This window comes from Microcaecilia unicolor, chromosome 2 (assembly GCF_901765095.1).
Source record: "Microcaecilia unicolor chromosome 2, aMicUni1.1, whole genome shotgun sequence".
NCBI lineage: Eukaryota > Metazoa > Chordata > Amphibia > Gymnophiona > Siphonopidae > Microcaecilia > Microcaecilia unicolor.
In genome coordinates, this window is record NC_044032.1 from 654,557,288 (window position 1) to 654,581,775 (window position 24,488).

The 24,488-nt window shown below is 47.1% G+C and overlaps 1 protein-coding gene across 3 annotated transcripts in view; it reads left to right on the forward strand.

Moving 5' to 3' along the window:
* Positions 1-24,488, forward strand: part of ADAD1 (adenosine deaminase domain containing 1) — a 349,421-nt gene that overhangs the window by 255,042 nt on the left and 69,891 nt on the right. For 2 of the 3 annotated variants that reach the window (XM_030191773.1, XM_030191774.1), the window contains exon 9: positions 8,471-8,700. The exons of the other annotated variant lie outside the window; for it this stretch is intronic. In XM_030191773.1, coding sequence (XP_030047633.1) covers positions 8,471-8,700 — 230 coding nt within the window. The remainder of the gene's footprint in view (positions 1-8,470; positions 8,701-24,488) is intronic. 3 annotated transcript variants of the gene reach the window in all.

Below are 24,488 nucleotides of genomic sequence, written 5' to 3' on the forward strand. Positions count from 1 at the left end.
CCTTCTGGCCATGCCCTTGGTTTGGAGTTCACATTGCTGTTTGCTCTTCCACATGGAGAAAAACTCTTGAGGAGACAGCTTTGTCCAGTATCAGCGAGCTTGTCGCATCAAGCTGGGTTGAAGTTCATGTTGGCGGGCTTAACAAGACGTCCTCATCAGTGCAGGATATGTCGCCTCCTCCAGCTCCTTTAGCGAGGAGGAGTCTTGCCACTCCTGGGACTGCAGCTAGTGTGGCAAATCAATGTCTGGGAGGGGTGCTTGATAATTTAGATTTAACTTCCGTTTTCTTTTTCCCATCATCAAAAGCAAAATACAAATGAAGGGAACAATTTAAAGTTGGGAGTTGCAAGAGCTTGTCAACCCATGCGTCAGCGGCCATCTTGCCCCCTCAATACCTGTATTTCTTAGAATTTGAGGTTAAACAGAAGTCCGTACATGCTATCGGCATATAGAAGGAAGACTGATTTCTGTACAGTAAACAGTGGGGGGCTTGCAGCTTTGCAGTTTCCCATTAAGCCACCATAGTGTCTTGTCAGCTAATGAAATCCACCTTTAATTTGCAGAGATCTTCCTTAAATGGTATAACATTAAAATACAATCAATTCAAAAGCATCAGTGAAGCATAGATTCCCACAAAATAAAACACATGAATATATACCCATCCTACAGACTTCAGTGCTAACTTAGAAGAGGACATCTTACAACCAATAGTTCTCTATACAAATTATTTTTTAACATTTGTTTTGTATAGAGAACTAAATCCCCAACCCTGCTATCCACCGCCCCCCCCCCCCCCCCCCCCCACCACCTTTCTCAGTTGAACCTAAATGACAGATCAGGACATTAAGAAATATGAAAAAGTTCACCAAGCTAGTAAGCCACTTGTCAAGTGTGCCTCCTCAAGGACATTTTTCCAAAAAATATTTTCCATGTTTTCTCCTGTTTCTCAAGAGTTTCTAACACTCATTTCACAAATGTAGTGCAGTTCAGCCATTTAGCTGTAGACAGTGTCTTGTCGGACTTCCTACTTTAAGCTGTGGTAGGTTTAGCCACATTCATGAGTTGATGAAACTGGTATTTTAGCCTAATGTACCAACCTGGAGAGTGTCTCGCTTGCTTTTTAGTAGCAGTCATTTTAAAGATAAGGATAGGAAACTTTAGCCCTATAACATACATTGTTTTACATTTCCTTCATCAGGAAATTAAGCAAAGGTTGTTTGATTTCTACTTTAATCGCTTGTGCAGCCAAAGTTTTCCCAAAGCTACATATCAAGAAGTGTGATTGTAAAGTGCCATTTCTCTGGAGCAGATGAAAAAAACCTTGAGAATGTCTATCTGGGTGTTTTGGTTTAATCCCAACAAGACTGGCATGGTTGTTTTGAAGATGCATAAGTGGATAGTAGAGTGTATATCTTTCACTTAAGCTCAAACACAGGGATGTCAAGGCTCATACCGAAATTTAAGCACAATTTGTACATGTAAATTATAGAATGCTCGCAATTAATCAGGTAAATGCATACATACATGGTGTGTGATCTTGACACTGTTCTATAAATGACACACACAACTTAGCAAGGGCACATTTACAGGGGAGGAGTGTGGGCTGGACTAATATTTGTGCATGCAACTTACAGAATACTGTAAAGTATGCATTAAAGTACCACATTTAGGTGTGTGCATTTATGCCTGCTATGGATATGATATAAGTGGGCACACATGTAGGTGCATAGAATTTTGGTGCCGAGATGGCATGATAGAATTAATATTTCCATGCTTCATCTAGGCACCTCACTTGTTCAGTTATAGATTTGCCCCCATAATGTATAAGTCAAGGCTGAATTGGTGACTCTAATTTTAAATCTTTGAAATATTCAGATCTGTGTGGTGGACTTACTCCATTATAACATGTTCGGGTCTATCCTCTAGGGCAGTGGCTCCCAAACTTGGTCCTGGAGGCACCCTAGCCAGTCGGGTTTTCAGAATATTCACGATGAATATTCATAAGAGATTTCTATTCACTGCCTCCAGTATATGCAAATAATAAGTATTCATTTTGGATATCCTGAAAGATTTGCACCCACTTTCTCCAGTATATGCAAATCTTTCATGAATATTCATTTTGATTATCTTGAAAGATTTGCATGCATTCTCCGAGGACAAGCAGGCTGCTTCTTCTCACTGATGGGTGACGTCCACGGCAGCCCCTCCAATCGGAAACTTCACTAGTAAAGGCCTTTGCTAGTCCTCGCGCGCCCATGCGCACCGCGCATGCGCGGCCGTCTTCCCGCCCGAACCGGCTCGTGTTCGTCAGTCTTCTTTTGTCCCTTCCCGTGTGTCCAGTTTGTTTTCACCGACGTAAGTTTCCTTTCGCTTTCGGGGTAGGCCTTTTTTGGGGCCTCGGTACGGGTTTTTTCTCTCTCCCTTATTTTTGGTGCCCTTCGTCGCCATCACGAATTTTGATTTCGCCGGCGTGATTTTTCCGCCCATGTCATCGAAGTCTCCCAGCGGCTTCAAGAAGTGCACCCAGTGCGCCCGGGTAATCTCGCTCACTGATAGGCACGCATCGTGTCTTCAGTGTCTGGGGGCTGGGCACCGCCCGCAGGCCTGCAGTCTTTGTGCTCTTTTACAGAAGAGGACTCAGATTGCGAGATTGGCCCAGTGGAACGTGTTGTTCTCGGGCTCTTCGTCGGCAACAGCACCGGAGGCATCGAGTGCATCGACGTCGGCTGCATCAAGACCTTCGGCATCGTCTGCATCGAGTGCATCGAGGTATCGACCCTCTGCATCGTCGGTACCGAGACATCGGAAGGCTGCATCGGTGGTACCGGGACCTCCGCTGTTGCTGATGTCGTCGGACGGTGGTGCTTCGACTGGAGTGCAGGTGAGGGCTGTCCATTCCCCTTCTGGTGGCGGTGAGCCTTCGGGTGGGTCTCCTCCTGCCCTGAGGGCTCCTGCGGTACAGCACCCCCGAAACCGACCTTCTTCAGCCTCGGCCCCGAGGAAGAGACGGCTGGATTCTACGTCCTCCTCATCGGTACCGGGAAGCTCAGGTGACATGCTTCGTTTGAAAAAATCAAAGAAGCATCGACACCGGTCACCTTCCCGCATCGGTACCGAGAGCTCTGGGTCGCCGAGGGAGTCGGCACCCAGTAGGCATCGGCACCGGGAGGACCGCTCACCCTCTGTTCAGCAGGTGTCGATGCGCTCCACTTTGGACAGCCCGGAACAGCCTCCACGCCCGGAACAGACTCTGACCTCGACGCCTGCATCGGCTTCCATGTCTTTCTCCACAGCCGCTCTGCACGAGAGTCTCCGGGCCATTCTCCCGGAGATCCTGGGAGAGCTGTTGCGCCCTTCCCCTCCGGTACCGTCGAGTGAGGCGCGGGCTGGCCCCTTGCCCGGGGTGAGGTACCGACTACGGCCGCCTCCCAGGAAGGCTCCCCGACGACGTCGGCGGAGGGAGCTTCGCCGGTGCTGGCGAGGGAGTCTACCTCTCGACGATCCCACCGTGGCCGTGTTTCCACGGAGTCCAGTCGGGCACGGCTTCAGACACAGGTTCATGAACTTGTGTCTGATACCGATGGTGAGGCCTCATGGGAGGAGGAGGAGGACATCAGATATTTCTCTGACGAGGAGTCTGATGGCCTTACTTCTGATCCCACTCCCTCCCCTGAAAGGCAGCTTTCTCCTCCTGAGAGTCTGTCTTTTGCGGCCTTTGTCCGGGAGATGTCTACGGCCATCCCCTTCCCGGTGGTCGTGGAGGATGAGCCCAGGGCTGAAATGTTTGAGCTCTTGGACTATCCTTCTCCACCTAAGGAAGCATCCACAGTACCCATGCATCATGTCCTAAAAAAGACATTGCTGGCGAACTGGACCAAGCCTTTAACTAATCCCCATATTCCAAAGAAGATCGAGTCCCAGTACCGGATCCATGGGGACCCAGAGTTGATGCGCACTCAGTTGCCTCACGACTCTGGTGTGGTGGATCTGACCCTAAAGAAGGCTAAGAGTTCTAGGGAGCATGCTTCGGCGCCCCCGGGCAAGGACTCTAGAACCTTAGACTCCTTTGGGAGGAAGGCCTACCATTCTTCTATGCTCGTGGCCAAAATTCAGTCTTACCAGCTCTACACGAGCATCCATATGCGGATCAATGTGCGGCAGTTGGCGGGCTTGGTGGACAAGCTCCCTCCGGAGCAAGCCAAGCCATTTCAGGAGGTGGTCAGGCAGCTGAAGGCGTGCAGAAAATTCCTGGCCAGATGTTGCGTCCAGGGCCGCTGCTCAAGGTGTGGTGATGCGCAGACTCTCATGGCTCCGTGCCTCCGACCTGGAGAATAGGATCCAGCAGTGGATTGCGGACTCCCCTTGCCGAGCGGACAACATTTTTGGAGAGAAAGTCGAACAGGTGGTAGAGCAGCTCCACCAGTGGGATACCGCTTTCGACAAGTTCTCCCGCTGGCAGCCTTCAGCATCTACCTCCTTAGGTCGACGTTTTTATGGGGGAAGGAAGACTGTTCCCTACTCTTCTGGTAAGCGTAGGTACAATCCTCCTTCTCGACAGACTGCGGCCCAGGCTAAGCCCCAGCGCGCTCGCTCTCGTCAGCAGCTTGCGCCTCAGCAAGGCCCCACGGCTCCCCAGCAAAAGCAGGGGGCGAGCTTTTGACTGGCTCCAGCAGAGCATAGCCGACATCAACGTGTCCTTGCCAGGCGATCTGCCGGTCGGGGGGAGGTTGAAAGTTTTTCACCAAAGGTGGCCTCTCATAACCTCCGACAGTTGGGTTCTTCAAATAGTCCGGCAAGGATACACCCTCAATTTGGCCTCCAAACCTCCAAATTGCCCACCGGGAGCTCAATCCTACAGCTTCCAGCACAAGCAGGTACTTGCAGAGGAACTCGCCGCCCTTCTCAGCGCCAGTGCGGTTGAGCCCGTGCCATCCGGGCAAGAAGGGCTGGGATTCTATTCCAGGTACTTCCTTGTGGAAAAGAAAATAGGGGGGATGCGTCCCATCCTAGACCTAAGGGCCTTGAACAAATATCTGGTCCGAGAAAAGTTCAGGATGCTTTCCCTGGGCACCCTTCTTCCCATGATTCAGCAAAACGACTGGCTATGCTCTCTGGACTTGAAGGACGCCTACACGCACATCCCGATACTGCCAGCTCACAGGCAGTATCTGCGATTTCAGCTGGGCACACGTCACTTCCAGTACTGTGTGCTACCCTTTGGGCTCGCCTCTGCACCCAGAGTGTTCACGAAGTGCCTGGCTGTAGTAGCAGCAGCGCTTCGCAGGCTGGGAGTACACGTGTTCCCCTATCTCGACGATTGGCTGGTGAAGAACACATCCGAGGCAGGGGCTCTACAGTCCATGCAGATGACTATTCGCCTCCTGGAGCTACTGGGGTTTGTGATAAATTATCCAAAGTCCCATCTTCTCCCAGTACAGAGACTCGAATTCATAGGAGCTCTGCTGGATTCTCGGATGGCTCGTGCCTATCTCCCAGAGACGAGAGCCAACAACTTGTTGTCCCTCGTCTCTCGGGTGCGAGCGTCCCAGCAGATCACAGCTCGGCAGATGTTGAGATTGCTGGGCCACATGGCCTCCACAGTTCATGTGACTCCCATGGCACGCCTTCACATGCGATCTGCTCAATGGACCCTAGCTTCCCAGTGGTTTCAGGCTGCTGGGGATCTAGAGGACGTGATCCACCTGTCAACAAGTTTTCTCAAATCCCTGTATTGGTGGACGATTTGGTCCAATTTGACTCTGGGACGTCCTTTCCCAATTCCTAAGCCACTAAAAGTGCTGACTACGGATGCGTCTCTCCTGGGGTGGGGAGCTCATGTCGATGGGCTTCACACCCAGGGACGCTGGTCCCTCGAGGAACGCGATCTACAGATCAATCTCCTGGAGTTACGAGCGGTCTGTAACGCTCTGAAGGCTTTCAGAGATCGGCTGTCCCATCAAATTATTCAAATTCAGACAGACAACCAGGTCAGCATGTGGCTCTGGGCTCGCCGTTACGGCATGTGGCTCCAAGTCACATATCTGGCAGGCGTAAACAATAGTCTGGCCGACAGGTTGAGCAGGATTATGCAACCTCACGAGTGGTCGCTCAACTCCAGAGTAGTGCGCCAGATCTTCCAGGTGTGGGGCACCCCCTTGGTAGATCTCTTTGCATCTCGAGCCAACCACAAGGTCCCTCAGTTCTGTTCCAGACTTCAGGCCCACGGCAGACTGGCATCGGATGCCTTCCCCCTGGACTGGGGGGAAGGTCTGCTGTATGCTTATCCTCCCATACCTCTGGTGGGGAAGACTTTGTTGAAACTCAAGCAAGATCGAGGCACCATGATTCTGATTGCTCCGTTTTGGCCGCGCCAGATCTGGTTCCCTCTTCTTCTGGAGTTGTCCTCCGAAGAACCCTGGAGATTGGAGTGTTTTCCGACCCTCATCACACAGGATGAAGGGGCTCTTCTGCATCCCAACCTCCGGTCTCTGGCTCTCACGGCCTGGATGTTGAGAGCGTAGACTTTGCCTCTTTGGGTCTGTCAGAGGGTGTCTCCCGTATCTTGCTTGCTTCCAAGAAAGATTCCACTAAAAGGAGTTACTTCTTTCTATGGAGGAGGTTTGCCGTCTGGTGTGACAGCAAAGCCCTAGATCCTCGTTCTTGCCCTACACAGACCCTGCTTGACTACTTTCTGCACTTGTCTGAGTCTGGTCTCAAGACCAACTCTGTAAGGGTTCACCTTAGTGCAATCAGTGCATACCATTACCGTGTGGAAGGTAAGCCGATCTCAGGACAGCTTTTAGTTCGCTTCATGAGAGGTTTGCTTTTGTCAAAGCCCCCCGTCAAACCTCCTACAGTGTCATGGGATCTCAATGTCGTTCTCACCCAGCTGATGAAACCTCCTTTTGAGCCACTGAACTCCTGCCATCTGAAGTACTTGACCTGGAAGGTCATTTTCTTGGTGGCAGTTACTTCAGCTCGTAGAGTCAATGAGCTTCAGGCCCTGGTAGCCCAGGCCCCTTACATCAAATTTCATCATAATAGAGTAGTCCTCCGCACTCACCCTAAGTTCTTGCCAAAGGTAGTGTCGGAGTTCCATCTGAACCAGTCAATTGTCTTGCCAACATTTTTTCCCCGTTCTCATTCCTGCCCTGCTGAACGTCAGCTGCACACATTGGACTGCAAAAGAGCATTGGCCTTCTATCTGGAGCGGACACAGCCCAACAGACAGTCCGCCCAATTGTTTGTTTCTTTTGATCCCAACAGGAGGGGAGTGGCTGTGGGGAAACGCACCATATCCAATTGGCTAGCATATTGCATTTCCTTCACTTACACCCAGGCTGGGCTGGCTCTTGAGGGTCATGTCACGGCTCACAATGTCAGAGCCATGGCTGCGTCAGTGGTCCACTTGCAGTCAGCCACTATTGAAGAGATCTGCAAAGCTGCGACGTGGTCATCTGTCCACACATTCACATCTCATTACTGCCTGCAGCAGGATACCTGACGCGACAGTCGGTTCGGGCAGTCAGGCCCATTTTTATTCGGTTCCAGGCTGCACTCTCAGTTAGTTGGAAAAGTTTAGGTTAATCTCAGTTATGTCCTCGCCGTTGCGAGGCCCAATTGACCGTGTTTGTTGTTTTGAGTGAACCTGGGGGCTAGGGATACCCCATCAGTGAGAACAAGCAGCCTGCTTGTCCTCGGAGAAAGCGAATGCTACATACCTGTAGAAGGTATTCTCCGAGGACAGCAGGCTGATTGTTTTCACAAACCCGCCCGCCTCCCCTTTGGAGTTGTGTCTTCCCTTATTTTTGTCTTGCTACATATGGGACTGACGAACACGAGCCGGTTCGGGTGGGAAGACGGCCGCGCATGCGCGTTGCGCATGGGCGCGCGAGGACTAGCAATGGCCTTTGCTAGTGAGGTTTCCGATTGGAGGGGCTGCCGTGGACGTCACCCATCAGTGAGAGCAATCAGCCTGCTGTCCTCGGAGAATACCTTCTACAGGTATGTAGCATTCGCTTTGCCTCCAATCTATGCAAATTCTCATGGATATTCATTTTGGATATCCTGAAAAGCCAACTGGCTAGGGTGCCTCCAGGACCAGATTTGGGAACTGCTGCTTTACAGTCTCTTTAGCTCCCCAGATCTGATATTTTTAAAATTTGTGTTGTCAGTCTTTAATTAAAAAAAAAATTAAATTCCACTAAAAACCGCTCTACCCTGCTGATTCGCTGTTGTACCTCTTTTATGATGATTGTGTTTAACAAATGATTATCTATGTATCTAGGTGAATTGCTTCCTTTTAGAGAAAGCAGTTGATTATGAGTTGTCAATGCTGTATAATTGGTCACGTTCCGTCTTCAGAAAACACTTTTCATAGCAAAGCAATTTTTTTGTAGGTGTTGACTAGTTTGTCCATATCACACAAGAAAATGTCAGTTGAATATTATGCTTTCATTTTTTGCTATAGACGTCTCACACCATATTCTGCTGCAGCACATGAAGCTAACCAAGAGCTCAGTCTCCATATCTCTGTAGAAGGCAAGAATTATCCTGCTGCATATTCTCCTTGTGAAGTTACTAGTACTGTAAGCAGTATGTCTTCTAGTGACAAACTGACAAGATGGGAAGTATTGGGTGTGCAAGGAGCACTGCTTAGTCATTTTATTCAGCCAGTCTATGTCAGCAGCATTTTAATTGGTAAGCTTGCTTAGGGAGTTCATATTGGAATCTGTGTTAATTGGTATATAGTTACATTAAATGCATGATAACTGTGGATAAAAAGAATACCTGTTTGCTTAATTTTAAAAAGAATCATGTCTTAATATGCTACTTTTAAAATGTACCTTATTTTTGGTTTTTCTGTGACTTAATTTTTAAAGCGTACCTTGCCTTTGATCTGTTTGCTGTTCATTTGCTACTGTGAATTAGTTGAATTCCCACCTATCCTATCCTTCACTCACTGATGCCATTTATTACACTTTGAAAGGCACATGTCAAACATGCCTTGGTTATGTTTAGCATTGGTCAAAGGAATTTTTATGGTTCTTCAAAATTCGTTTTTAACATAGCCACAAAATTAATAAAATGTTATCCAATTCAATAATTGTGGAGCTATTGTCATAAGGCAGTACTTTCTACTTTAAAAGAAAATCCTTTAAAGTGCATTACATTTGTCTCATCTGTGAAAAAGGAATGGACTCTAAGGAGATTACCTTTCCCACTTTAACCATACAGAAAATTTGACTTTACTTCTACAGAAGATCCAGAAAATAATGTATTGTTATGTATTATGAATTCATTTAACCTGCTTTGAACCTGAAAGATGGATTATGGTGGGATAAATCCCTGACAGCATAGCAAAACAAATACATTTTTTGCCATAGATAACCCTGCTACAGAAATAACTGCTAATCAGATGGGTAGTCTTGTACAATTTTCAGTACTTCTACTTGTAACGAGTTATATTTTTTGCAGTACTTTTTACTTGTAACTCATTACAAAGAAGCAGTACTTTTGTACACCACTACCATAGCCCTGAGGGGTGAGGGGGGCCACCTACATATGGGTACAGTGGGTTTCGGGTGGGTTTTGGAGGGCTCACATTTACCACCACAAGTGGTAGGGAGAGGATGGGTCTGGGTCAGCCTGGCTGAAGTGCACTGCACCCACTAAAACTATCATCGCCCTTGAAAACCATTTGTGGTACAGGTAGATCTTGCATCTTCTTCCTTAAAGACTGAAGCAAATAATTCATTCACACTCTCCACCCTGGCCTTTGTCTCCTTTAGTGCTCCTTCATGATCTAACTGTCCTACAGTTTCTCTCACAAGCTTTCTGTTTCTGATGTACTTGAAAAACTTGTTACTGTGCATTTTTGCCTCTGCAACAAGATTGTCATCACATTTTTTAAAAATTCTGTATCAGTACTTTGCAGCTAACTTGCCAGTGCTTATGTTGCTTCTTATTTTCTTCATTCGTCACCTGTCAGACTTGTGAGTTCTTGTACCAAGTAGAGCGCTGCTGAGCCTGGTACTCGGACCAGGTTCTGCTTGGTGGCCAGACAACCCCGGGTTTCACCTGCGCTGACTGCCGTTCCCCAGAGGTTGAGCCCCTAGGTGCGAGCGGCCTGCAAGACTTATGAGACGGAGCTGGAAGCAGGGTGGTGAACGTATCGGCCAGGCAGGCAGCAGGCAAGAGAGTGATCCAGGTACAGGCAAAGTCAATAGGTAGGCAATCAGATACCGCATACAGTTCAAGCTTCTCCTTCTTACCTACAAATGCACTCAGTCTGCAACCCCTCATTACCTCTCTACCCTCATTTCCCCTTACGTTCCCGCCCGTAACCTCCGCTCACAGGACAAATCCCTCCTCTCAGTACCCTTCTCCACCACCGCAAACTCCAGGCTCTGCTCATTCTGCCTCGCCTCACCCTATGCTTGGAATAAACTTCCTGAGCCCTTACGCCAAGCCCCCTCCCTACCCATCTTCAAATCTTTGCTCAAAGCCCACCTCTTCAGTGTTGCTTTCGGCACCTAACCTTTATACCTTTCAGGAAATCTAGACTGCCCCTATTTGACTGACTGTACATTTGTCCTTTAGATTGTAAGCTCCTTTGAGCAGGGACTGTCCTTCTATGTTAAATTGAACGGCGCTGCGTAACCCTAGTAGCGCTTTAGAAATGTCAAGTAGTAGTAGGCAGCAGGCAAGAGAGTGATCCAGGTACAGGCAAAGTCAATAGGCAGGCAGGGGAGTAATCCAGGCACAGATAAAGTCAATAGGCAGGCAGCAAACAAGAGAGTAATCCAGGTACAGGCAAAGTCAGCAACGAGGGACAAAGCAGAGAAGAAGCAAACTACTGAGCAAGTAACACCTACCAAAGCCGAAGCCTGGAGTCCAGGAAGAGCTCAGCTGGTAAAGTGCTGGCGTCTGACATCAGCAGGGAGAAGGAGCACAGCCATAGGACAAGAGCATGGAGAGGAGGAACCGGAAGACCAATAGGAGAGAAGCAAGGGAAGCCAGGCAGAGGGAGAACAGACTCAGGTGCATGGAAGCAATGCAATCAAGGAGCCTGCAGCCACCGTCTCTCTGAACAAACCCAGAGAAAAACTACACACACATGTCAACGGGACCTCGTACAGCCCGAGGACACCGCTTGCGTTGAGGTAGGGGACACATGACACACCTGTCTTTCAAATCTGTCCACCACAAAGTTCTGGATCCTGAGGCGCACAGAAGGTTTATTTATCAGTTCTCTACTTCATACCCTATTTCAGGCAAAGTTACAGATTTTGTGTAGTTTATATGATAAGCCCATACTTCACCCATGTACATTTACACCTACTTCTGAGCAAGTGTAAATGTGTGCCAGGAGCATTTTAGCTGCAGTTTCTTGAGGTTATTTTATAAAAATATGTGAGGCCAGAGGCATATCTAGGTGAGTCACCAGGGGAGCAGCCGTTCCCCCAAATGGACTTCTCACGGTGACCATTTTGCAATCTGTCGTGTTTAAAATATGTGCCAGTGCCATCAGCAGTCCGCGCTCGGCTTCTCCCGCACCCTCAACCTTGCTACGTTACTGCGTGAGGCATTTATATTGTCATTATAAAATAGCCCTTAAAGAGGTTCCTACTTCCTCTTCCTTTCTTAGGTGACCTGTTACTAAAATTGCCCTATTAGTACCCCTGGACAGGTAGTGATAGATCTTTACGCAGAAACACCACTTTCAGAGTAGCTTATCTTGGTCACACACACACACACACAAACATGCACTCACCTAGTACCACAAATTGGAAATTAACATGAAGAAGGGTCACTGGGGCCTCTGCATGCTCTAGTAGCAGTCATTCAGGCTCCTAGTCAATAAGCCATGGCTCCACTGGAGATGTGTTCAATAACTATAACTATATCTTGTTGGAGCTGTTTTTTTGTTTGGGACATATTTTTACATGAAAGAAGTGACTTCAATATTGTGTATTTAGTTGTTTTATGAAAAATGAACATTAAAAAATGAAAAAAAGTATGTTCGTCATTGGCAAAAACCTTCCATATAAAGAGTTAATCTTAAGCGATTACACCTAGCTCTATAAAACTTTGGATTTGGAGCTGTTTGAGGCTTTTCCTTCCTTTTTAATATAAATCTCTGTTTTTGACTGGATCACTTTGTTTGGAAGTTATCATTATTGTTAAACATCCATGCTTTGTTCAGGGCCCTGTTTACTAAAGTGCACTAACATTTTTAGCGCATACTAAAATTAGCACAAGCTAAATGCTAGTCGCCCATATGTTCCTATGTGCGAATTAGCGTTTAGCAGTAACATAGTAAATGACGGCAGATGAAGATCTGTACGGTCCATCCAGTCTGCCTAACAAGATAAACTCATTTTACATGGTATGTGATACTTTATACCCGAGTTTGATTTGTCCTTGCCATTCTCAGGGCACAGACCGTAGACGTCTTCCCAGCACTGTTCTTGTACTAAGTTCTGAAGCTTAACGTCAAAACCCCTTAAAATTTACACTCCAGCCCATCCATATCTATTCAGTCATGATCAGTCTGCCCAGCACCGGTTTCACTTCCCAATTACCAGCGTCGCCACCTAATCTCCGTTAAGATTCCGTGCATCCATTCCTTCTAAACAGGATTCCACGCATGTTTGAATTCCATTACCATTTTCATCTCCGCCACCGCCTGTGAGAGGGCATTCTACATATCCACCACCCTCTCCGTGAAAAAATACTTCCTGACATTAGTCCTGAGTCTACCTCCCTTCAACCTCAATTCATGTCCTCTAGTTCTACCCGCCTTCATAGTAACATAGCAGATGACAGCAGAAAAAGACCTTCATGGTCCATCCAGTCTGCCCAACAAGATAACTCATATGTGCTACTTTTTGTGTATACCTTACCTTGATTTGTATCTGTTTTTTCAGGGCACAGACCATATGTGTCTGCCCAGCACTAGCCCCGCCTCCCACCACCAGCCCTGCCATCCAATCTCCGCTAAGCTCCTGAGAATCCCTTCCTTCTGAACAGGATTCCTTTATGTTTATCCCACGCATGTTTGAATTCCATTATCGTTTTTCTCCACCACCTCCCGTGGGAGGGCATTCCAAGCATCCACCACTGTCTCCATGAAAAAATACTTCCTGACATTTTTCTTGAGTCTGGCCCCCTTCAATTTCATTTCATGTCCTCGAGTTCTACCGCCTTCCCATCTCCGGAAAAGGTTCATTTGCAGATTAATACCTTTCAAATATTTGAACGTCTGTATCATGTCACCCCTGTTTTTCCTTTCCTCCAGGGTATACGTGTTCAGGTCAGCAAGTCTCTCGTATGGTTTGCAATGCAAATCCCATACCATTTTTGTAGCTTTTCTTTGCACCGCTTCCAGTCATTTTACATCTTTTGCAAGATACAGCCTCCAAAACTGAACACAATACTCAAAGTGGAGCCTTACCAAACACTTGTAGAGGGGCATCAACACCTCCTTTCTTCTGCTAATTATACCCCTCTCTATGCAGCCTAGTATCCTTATGGCCACAGCCATCACCTTGTTGCATTGTTTCTTCACCCTTAGATCCTCAGACACCAACACCCCAAGGTCTCTCTCCTGAGTCAAGCTTACTAATCTTTTCTCTCCTATACCGGTATCTCTCTTTAGGGTTTCTGCACCCCAAGTACATCACTCTACACTTCTTGATTTTAAATTTTAACTGCCAGACCCTCGACCTTTCTTCTAACGTTCGAAGATTCCCTTCTCATCATTTCTACTTCCTCCAGTATATCCACTCTATTGGTTGTTTTTGTGTCATCTGCAAAAAGGCAAACCTTTCCTTCCAACCCATCAGCAATATCTCCCACAAATATATTAGAATAGGCCCCAGCAGGACCCTTGAGGAACCACTGCTCACCAACCTTTCCTCCGAGTGGATTCCATTTACCACCATTGTCTGCAACCTTTTGGTCAACCAGTTTCCTATCCAGTTCACCACTTTCGGTCCTAAGTTCAACCCTTTCAGCTTACTCACGAGTCTTCTTGCCATGGTTGTGGCAGTGCCCTTATGTCCAGACCTACTGTTTCTCTGTATCTAGCTCTGTGACCTCTCCACTACCTTTTTTCCTGTTGTTTTTCTTCCTGTTAGCCAAGCCTCACTTTGGTCTCCCTGCTTGATTTCCTACTTGTATATATAGAAACCTAGGTCTATAAAGTGCAATCACAAAGGTGGTAAATGAAAGGACAGGACTAGCGTGTAAATAATATATAAATGATAACTCAATAAAAAAAAAGTTTACGTGAAGGAAGTGGTCTCAGAGTATAAAATCACCCAAGTGAGACTACGTGAAACGTTTTATGTCTCTAAGGGTAGACAAGTCTCTCAATCATTGAACCACTTCACTGTTTTTCAACATTTAATATCGTGAGCAAAAAAACCTCAAGTGCTCAAATAATAATATAAATATTATGAGAAAATTACCTAAACATACAAGCCTGTCCTATTAGCTCACTCACAACCTAAGTGAGAACTCACAGGAGCACTCCACTTCGTTCTTAATTAAGATGTATGCTCCTTTCTACATCTTTTTCAATACAATTTTCAAAAGTGTATAGGAACTTAGCTTAAATAATGGTGGTCCACCCGCAGTTATGATTTTAAATCTGTCCTCTTCAGACGCTGACCGCCGGTGGGCCCACCTCTTGAACTCTCAGCGTTCTCAGCAAGGGATATAATCGAACTTCAATCATTCCCTCGTACTGCTAGAATTGAGCTTGATGATCCTCATGTTCGCACTCCACCTTCACCCTTATATCAAACTATATAGTATGATGATCACTATTACATAGGTGGGCACCCACCCGGATATTGGAAACACTTCCTCTGTTCGTGAGCACTGGATCCAGCATCGACCCTTCCCTTGTGGGTTCCATCACCCTTTGTCTGAGCAAGGCATTTTGACAGGCATCTGCAGTCTCCCTACTTCTTTCCATTTCTGCAGACTTGACGTTCAATCCACATCAGATGTGGAAATCTCACAACAGTAGCACCTCCCCTTTCAGTAGCACTGGTGGAGGTGGTGGAGTCAAGGACTGTTCCAGATTTTAAAAAGGCATGGGATAAGCATGTGGGATCGCTTAGGAACAGGAATAATTAGGGGTTACAGAGGATGGGCAGACTGGATGGGTCATATGGCCTTTATCTGCCATCATGTTTCTATACCAATCTTTTGAATATCTTCTATCAGAACCTTGTCTAACTTCTCCGTTTGTGGAGGAGATCTGTAGATAAACCCCCGTGTGGATACAGGTTCCATCTTCTCTTTCCAGGGTGATCCATAAAGCTGCTTCTTTTCCCCAGGTTCCCCGCATTTCAGCCGCTCTAATATTGTCTCTCACATGCAGCGCCACTCCTCCACTTCGGCCCTCTCTATAATTTCTAAAGAGATTATAGCTTGGTACGGTCATATCCCATTCATGGGAATCATTCAACCACGTCTCCGTAATAGCAACAATATCCAAGTTTTCTTCAAACATCAGGGCTTGCAAGTCTTGGAACTTTTTTACCTAGATTACGAGCATTTGTCCTCATTGCTTTCCATATGCTTAGTGAGTTTAAGTGGTTTTCTACATTTAGGTGACCTTTCCCTGTGCCATCATGTTTATTCTGGGGGTGACTTTCTGAATTCCCTTGTTTCCTTTTGTCACCCCCGCCTTCTAGTTTAAATGTCTAGAAACATACTGGCTTAATTTCTCCCCAAGGTTCCTTTTTCCTGACACAGAAAGATGTAGCACATCATTACAGTACAGCCTGTTATTTTTCCAAGTATTACCCTATTCTCCTATGTATCTAAAACCTTCTTCTTTATACCAAGACTCAAGTCACTTATTGAAATCCTCTGTTTTGCGTAGTCTTTTCTCTCCCTTCCCCCATGTGGTAATTGCTTCAGAAAAAGCCACAGTCCGACCCAAAGATTTCAGTCCCTCCCCAATTTTCTGGAACGCTCTCTGTGCTATAAACTTGCTATTGTTGGCCAGGTCATTTGTCCCCAGGTGAATTACAACATCAGTATTTGAAGCCTTGCTCTCTTCTCAGATCACTTTCAGTATTTGATCTGTATATCTTGTAGCTGAAGATCCTGGAAGACATTTCACTAGGTTTGAACCCCTGAACTGTGTTCCTAAGTTAATGCCTCCGTTAATGGAGTCTCCGATCAGTAAGAATTTTCTTCTTTTTACCAATCTGTCATTATTTGGGGGATGTTTCTTGGGTTGTGCTACTTTCATTGCCTCTGGTTCCACCACAGTACTTCTTTTTTCAGCATCATAATGATGCAATGCTGCAAAAGAATTTGACGGGGGCAAAGCTTGGGAGTGTGAATGTTTTTTCAGTGCCCTTACTGCAGCTTAGTAAACAGTGAAAGTCCTAATCTTTACAGCTGGTCCTTTTAGCTTCTTTGTAACCATTTTCTTCATTTTATCATTGTTGCCCTTTAGAAAATTAAATGCTGCTACAGTAGATATCCTTTGCAACTTCATTCCAATCCATTCCCAACATTTATAACCCGCTTATAGCCAAATAAAACCTAAGCAGTTAACATAGCGTTCATGTACAGGTATTAGATCATATAAATCAGAAATATTTACCAAATAAGTTCTCAAAGTTTTCAAAAATTTAAATATGTACCTATAATCCTAATTTGAATTGGTATAGAATGTCATAATTTAGTAGCATAATAATTAAAAACTATCATAACGTTTAAAACTGATCTTATTAACAAATTTGAAACAAAATTTAAAAATTAACTTGCTCGAATTGATGAACAATCAGATGGGTAACTCATCAGATAGACATGTTCGAAGGGGCAACTATAATAATTTTAAATGTCAAACAAGCCATCTTAAAATCTATTCCTTACATGCAGCCAATGTAAATCTTTTAGCTGTGGAGTGGCATGATTCAATTTCTTAAAATCAGTTTAGCAGCTCAATTCTGTAAAAATTGCAGCCTAGCTTGAAATGTGTAATGAATGTCCATGTATAGGGCATTCTCCGAGGACAAGCATGCTGCTTGTTCTCACATGTGGGTCGACGTCCACGGTGGCCCAGGAATTGGATATTTTGCAAGCAAAATTAATGAAAAAGTTTTGCCAGAGAATTCTGGCGTGCAAATCGCGTGCACCGCGCATGCGCAGACAGTCCCACCCGGTTGGACGAGCGTGAAGACTTTTTTAAAAGTATTTTTCCCGTAGTTTTCTTGGTTTTTTTTGTCCACCTTTAAGGTTTCCTTTCTTTTTCGACATGACCGGCCGCGCGGTTGAGTTTATTCCCTTTTTTTGTGCCTTCTTTTTTGGCACAATCGCGTCGTTTCAGTTCTCCGAGGCCGTTTTTCCTTCCATGTCATCGAAGACACCCAGCGGCTTCAAACGTTCTACTCTGTGCAACCAGACCATCTCAGGTACAGATACCAACGCCTGGTGTATCCAGTGCCTTGAAACGGACCCAAGCGTCTCAAAGCCCAACGAGAGAAGCTTTTTGGGTCTTTATCCAGTCCTTCGATATCGGTACCGAGGTTGGCGGCATCAACATCGACAGGAGCATCGACGTCGGGAACAAGGGTAATGGCTGCTCAGAAACCAATTTGCACTGGGAGCAGTGAGGCGTCGAGTGGGTCTCCACTTGCCTCAAGGCCTTCTGTTATGCAGGCCTCATCAGTACCGAGGAGTCTCGATGACGGGCGTCAAGCGAAGGCAAAGAAGCACCATCTTCGTTCTCCCTCGACATACGGTACCGGGTGCTCCAGGGCATTGAGAGAGTTGGCACCCGAGAAGCGTTGGCGCCGAGAGGACCGCTCCCCCTTGATACAGGTGGTGCCGATGCATCGGTCTCCTAGCAGCCCAGTACCTGCTCCTGCGCCTCTACAGATTGTGACACCGCCTGTTCCACTGACCCCGCAGCCTTCTCCGATGGCGGCTCTCGACGAGCGCATCCGGGCCTTGTTTCCAGAACTTCTGGAGGGACTGCTACGTCAGTCAGCTTCGGTGTTCTGTACCATCTGCTGCAGCGGTGTCTGGCCCTCCCCTTCGACGGTGGAGGGAGCTTCACCACAGTCGGACCGGGCATCGGCCTCTCAACATCGCCACAGAGGACATCGTTCCTTGGCGTCGAGGCAGGTCCACTGTCGAAGCACCTTAACTCAGGTTTTTTCTTACACTGAGCAGGAGCGTTCGTGGGAGTCAGATTAGTATCACAGGTACTTCTCTTCTGATGAGTTCTACAGAATTCCCTATGAACCTTCCCCTCCAAAAGAAAGGAGACTGTCTCCACCGGAGAGTCTGTTCTTCTCTTTTGTCCGGGAAATGGCTACAGCTATTCCCTTCCCTGTGGAGGTTGAGGATGAACCCAGGGCTGAGATGCTTGAGGTCCTGGATTATTCTTCTCCACCTAAAGAGGCTGTGACAGTTCCTCTGCATAAGGTACTGAAGGAAGTCCTTATGCGAAACTGGTCAGCCCCTTTGTCTGGCCCCGTGGTCCCGAAAAAAGCTGAATCCCAGTATCAGATCCATGGTGAACCTGGGTTGATGAGGTCTCAGTTACCCCACAATTCCATGGTGGTGGACTCGGCTCTCATGAGAGCCAGGAGTGCTAGAGACTATGCTTCGGCGCCCCCAGGCATAGAAGCTAGGACTCTTGATTCTTTTGAGAGGCAGACATATCAGGCCGCTATGCTCGCTGCCAAGATCCAGTCATACCAGCTCTTCACGAGCGTCCACTTGCGGGACTCAATACGTCAACTGTCCAGCTTGGTTGATGCACTCCCTACAGAGCTGGCTGAGCCTTTTCGCCAGGTGGTGAGGCAGCAGAAGGCGTGTCGCAAGTTCTTGGCCAGGGGTTCTTTTGACACTTTTAATGTGACATCCAGTGTCGCTGCCCAAGGTATAGTGATGCGCAGACTCTCATGGCTGCGTGTCTTTGACCTGGATCATTCGGTCCAGCAGAGGATGGCGGATGTTCCTTGCCGGGGGGGGGGGGGGGGGAACAACCTTTTTGGAGAAAAAATAGATGATCTTGTTGATCAGTGGAAGAGTGGTTAGGGTGGTGGACTTTGGTCCCGGGGAACTGAGGAACTGAGTTCGATTCCCGGCACAGGCATCTCCTTGTGACTCTGGGCAAGTCATTTAACCCTCCATTGCCTGCCGCATTGAGCCTGCCATGAGTGGGAAAGCATGGGGTACAAATGTAACAAAAATAAAGTAAATCAGATCAAGAAGAATAATGATGTTATGGATTCTCTCTCCCACCGGGCGCCTTCTGCTACTGCCTCCTCATTTAGGAGGTATTTTGGAGGGAAGAGGAGTGCTCCCTATTCCTATCCTAGGTGTAGGTACACTCCTGCTTCTCGGCAGCCTGCCCAGGCTCAGCCCCAGCGCACTCGTTTTTGTCAACAGTGTGCGTCTAAGGCCCATACGGCTCCCCAGCAAAAGCAAGGGACAGGCTTTTGACTGGCTCCAGTTAAGCATAGCCTCAATAAAAGTGTCCAGGTAGATATTTTTTCACTAAAGGTGGCCTCTCATAACCTCCGACTGGTGAGTTCTTCAAATAGTCCGGTTAGGATACACTCTCAATCTGGAATCCAAACCTCCAAATTGCCCACCGGGAGCTCAATCCTACAGCTCCCAGAACAAGCAGGTACTTGCAGAGGAGCTCTCCGCCCTTCTACAGGCCAATGCGGTCGAACCCGTTCCACCAGGCGAAGAAGGGCTGGGATTCTATTCCAGGTACTTGTGTGAAAGGGGGGATGCGTCCCATCCTAGACCATGATAGTTTCTCTTGGCACCCTTCTTCCAATGATTCAAGAGAACAATTGGCTATGCTCTCTGGACTTAAAGGATGCTTACACACATATCTCGATACTTGCAGCGCACAGGAAGTATCTTCGATTTCGGCTGGGAACACAGCACTTTCAGTACTGTGTACTGCCCTTTGGTCTGGCGTCCGCACCCAGAGTATTCATAAAGTGTCTGGCGGTAGTTGCAGCGTCGCTACACAGACTAGGAGTGCATGTGTTCCCTTATCTCGATGATTGGCTGGTGAAGAGCACCTCAAAGGCAGGCGCTCCGCAGTCCATGCGAATGACTATTCGGATTCTAGAGCTACTGGAGTTTGTGATAAATTATTCCAAATCCCATCTCACCCCAGTTCAGGAATTGTAATTCATTGGAGCTCTGTTGAACACAGCTCGTGCTTATCTTCCCAAGGCAGGGGGGGGGGACAACCTCCTGTCCCTGGTGTCCTTAGTAAGAGCGTGTGAACAGATCACGGCTCAGCAGAGGTTGAGACTCCTGGGGCACATGGCCTCCACAGTTCATGTAACTTCCATTGCTCATCTACACATGAGATCAGCTCCCAGTGGTGCCAAGCTACAGGAGATCTAGAGGATGTGATCCAGCTGTCCACCGACTTCCGGAAGTCTCTACAGTGGTGGACGATTCGGACCAATTTGACCTTAGGACGTCTATTCCAAATTCCTCAGCCACAGAAAGTGCTGACAACAGATGCATCCCTCCTGGGGGTGGGGGGGTTCATGTCGATGGGCTTCAAACTCAAGGAGCTTGGTCCTTTCAGGAAAAGGATCTACAGATCAATCAATCTGGAATTGAGAGCGATCTGGAACGCTCCAAAGACTTTCAGAGATCGGCTGTCCAACCAAATCATATCGATACAGACAGACAATCAGGTTGATGTACTACACCAACAAGCAGGGGGGCACCGGATTTCGCCCTCTGTGTCAGGAAGCCGTCCAGATGTGGCTTTGGGCTCACCGTCACAGCATGTTTCTCCAAGCCACTTATCTGGAAGGGGTAAACAACAGTCTAGCTAACAGGTTGAGCAGGATAATTCAACCCCACGAGTGGTCACTGAACATGGACGTTGTCCGCAAGATCTTCCGAGCGTGGGGCACCCCCTTGGTGGATCCTTTTGCCACTCAGATCAGTCCCAAGGTCCCTCAGTTCTGTTCCAGGCTTCAGGCCCACGACAGACTAGTGTCAGATGCCTTTCTCCTACATTGGGGAACAGGCCTTCTGTATTCGTATCCTCCCATACCTGTAGTAGGGAAGACTTTGCTGAAACTCAAGCAAGACTGTGGAACCATGATCCTGATTGCACCCTTCTGGCTGCGCCAGATTTGGTTCCCTCTTCTTCTGGAGTTGTCCTCCAAAGAACCGTGGAGATTGGAGTGTTTTCCAACCCTCAGAATGACGGGTCACTTCTACATTCCATTCTCCAGTCTCTGGCTCTCATGGCATGGATGTTGAGAGCTTAGAATTCGCTTCCTTGGGTCTTTTAGAGGGCGTCTCCCAAGTCTTGCTTGCTTCCAGGAAAGATTCCACGAAGAAATGTTACTCTTTTAAATGGATGAGGTTTGCCATCTTGTGTGACAGCAAGGCCCTAGATCCTCTTTCTTGTCCTATGCAGACCCTGCTTGAATACCTTCTACACTTGTTAGAGTCTGGTCTCAAGACCAACTCTGTAAGGGTTCACCTTAGTGCGATTAGTGATTATCACCACTGTGTAGAGGGTAAGCCTCTCTCTGGACAGCCTTTAGTTGTTCGCTTCATGAGAGGTTTGCTTTTGTCAAAGCCCCCTGTCAAACCTCCACCAGTGTCATGGGATCTCAACGTCGTTCTCACCCAGCTGATGAAAGCTCCTTTTGAGCCACTGAATTCCTGGCATCTGAAGTACTTGACCTGGAAGGTCATTTTCTTGGAGGCTGTTACTTCAGCTCGTAGAGTCAGTGAGCTTCAGGCCTTGGTAGTGCATGCACCTTATATCAAGTTTCATCACAACATTGTAGTCCTGCCGAAAGTGGTGTCGGAGTTCCATCTGAACCAGTCAATTGTCTTGCCAACATTTTTTCCCCATCATACCTGCCCTGGCGAAAGCAATTTGCATACCTTGGTTTGCAAGAGAGCATTGGCCTTTTACGTGGAGCGGAGAAAGCCCTTTAGACAGTCTGCCCAGTTGTTTGCTTCTTTTGATTGATCCCAACAGGAGGGGAGTTTCCATCAGAAAATGCACAGTCTCCAATTGGCCAGCAGATTGCATATCCTTCACTTACACCCAAGCTGGGCTGACTCTAGGGGACCATGTCACGGCTCACAATGTTAGAGCCATGGCTGCGTCAGTGGCTCACTTAGTCAGCCTCCATTGAGGAGATTTGCAAGGCTGCAACGTAGTCATCAGTCCACACATTCACATCTCACTACTGCCTCCAGCAGGATATCCAACGCGACAGTCTGGGCAGTCGGTGCTGCAGAATCTGTTCAGGGTTTAGAATCCAACTCCACCCCCCTAGACCCATTTTTGTTCTGTTCCAGGCTGCACTCTGTTGTTTTTGGTTTCAGGTCAATCTCTGTTATGTCCTCACCGTTGAGGGGCCCAATTGACCAATGTTCATTGTTTTGAGTGAGCCTGGTTGCTAGGGATACCCCACATGTGAGAACAAGCAGCCTGCTTGTCCTCGGAGAAAGTGAAGATACATACCTGTAGCAGGTATTCTCCGAGGACAGCAGGCTGATTGTTCTCACAAACCCGCCCACCTCCCCTTTGAAGTTGTTGTTTATTATTTGCTTTTTGATTAAACTGAGCAGGAACACTCAAGCGACGGGCAGGAAATCGGCCGCACATGCGCGCTGCACACATGCCACAAAGCTCTGGTAAGATTTTTTTTTTTTATATTTTGCTTGCAAAAATGATGGTTCCCGGGCTGATGCGGATGTCGAACCACATGTGAGAACAATCAGCCTGCTGTCCTCGGAGAATACCTGCTACAGGTATGTATCTTCACTGTATCGCTCCATGTTGTGACCGCATCTCGAATATTGTGTGCTATTCTGGTCACCACAGCTCTAAAAAATATATATATATATATATATATATATATATATATATATATATATATATATATATATTGCAATCCGCTTAAGTCAAAGGTCTGGGACCAAAGAAATACATGTAGTTAACCGGAGTGTGCACTTAACTGTTGTGACCCAAAGAAGCTTGACATCAGTCTCCGTTAACTGACGTTAGGCTTACTTGAATTAATCAGTCATAGCCTCTGTACAATATTGTGTCTGCGAGTTCCATAGACTACGTCTGCCAGATGGTATAAACTATCATAGGACTGACATCCAGTGGCCTCCAGGTAGGCCTGCACGGTGTTGAGATTCTGCAGTGCTCTTGCAAAAGTGACAGGAGGTTGTTGAATTTCGTCAGCATGTGCCTCGCTGCTCCATTCATCATCTGTTTCATCATCAGCCAGTGTTGCCTGCGTGTAGGCGCATATCTCGACATCAGTGCTGTCGTCAGCTGTTTGTAGATTGTAATCAGCAGGTACGTAGTGATGAAACTCCTCTTCAGTAACACCGGCTGGGATGTCAATAACCTGTTCATCTGACGCGTTTGCAACAGCTGCATCTGTTTCGTCCCTCTCCACATCCTTAACAAAGCTTGCCCCCTTGTAGCAGTTCACAATGGTTGCCTGTGTAACATGATTCCAGGCTTCTTTTTGCGTATGTAGGGAATCCAACAGTGATAGATTATGAGCTAGTTCAACAGCTTGTTTATCCTTGCCAGTCTGGTCATCCATAATGCTCATCAGACGACGTAGCACAAGAGTCCGATAATGTTTGAAATTGGCTATTATGCCTTGATTCATAGGTTGGATCAGAGAGGTAGTGTTTGGTGGCAGGAAGACCACCTTGACTTTAGACAGCCTGACATCATCACTGTGTGCAGCACAGTTATCACAAAGCAACAAAATCTGACTCTCTTGTGCCCGCATTCTAGTGTCTAACTTCTTTAGCCACTGCTTCCAAATTTCCCCAGTCATCTATGAATTTGCATTAGCCTCGTATGGCATAGAAGTCACTTAACATTCGTGAAGCAACGGGGCTGTTTGCTCATTCCAATGACGAGTGATTCCAACTTTTCACTCCCATCCATATTGCAGCAAAGGAGGTTCATCAGTCGGTCCTTCAACGTTTTACTTCCTGTAGTTTCGGCTTGTTTAAATGCAAGTGTTCCATCAGGAATCGCTCGCCAGTAGAGACCGGTTTCATCAGCATTGTAAATGTCATGAGGTGCAAACTCGTTCAAGATGGTAGGAAGAACTGAAACAACCCAATTTTCAGCACCAAAGACGTCAGCGTCTTGTTTTTCACCATGCTGTTTCTTGAATTTTATGTTGTTCCTCTCCTTCCATCTTTCCAACCATCCAACAGTGGCTTTGAATTCAGTTAGTCCAAGACTTTAAGCTAGCTGATTAGCTTGCTCCATAAGCAGTGGACCACTGACAGGAAACTGCTCCTGACTAGAGAAAACCACCGAAGAAGAACATCTTCTACATCCTTAGCTTTTCCCACTCGTTTTTGTTTCCTGTGTGGATTTGTATTGTTTTGCCAGTCTTCCAGAAGCTGGTCTTTCTGCTTCA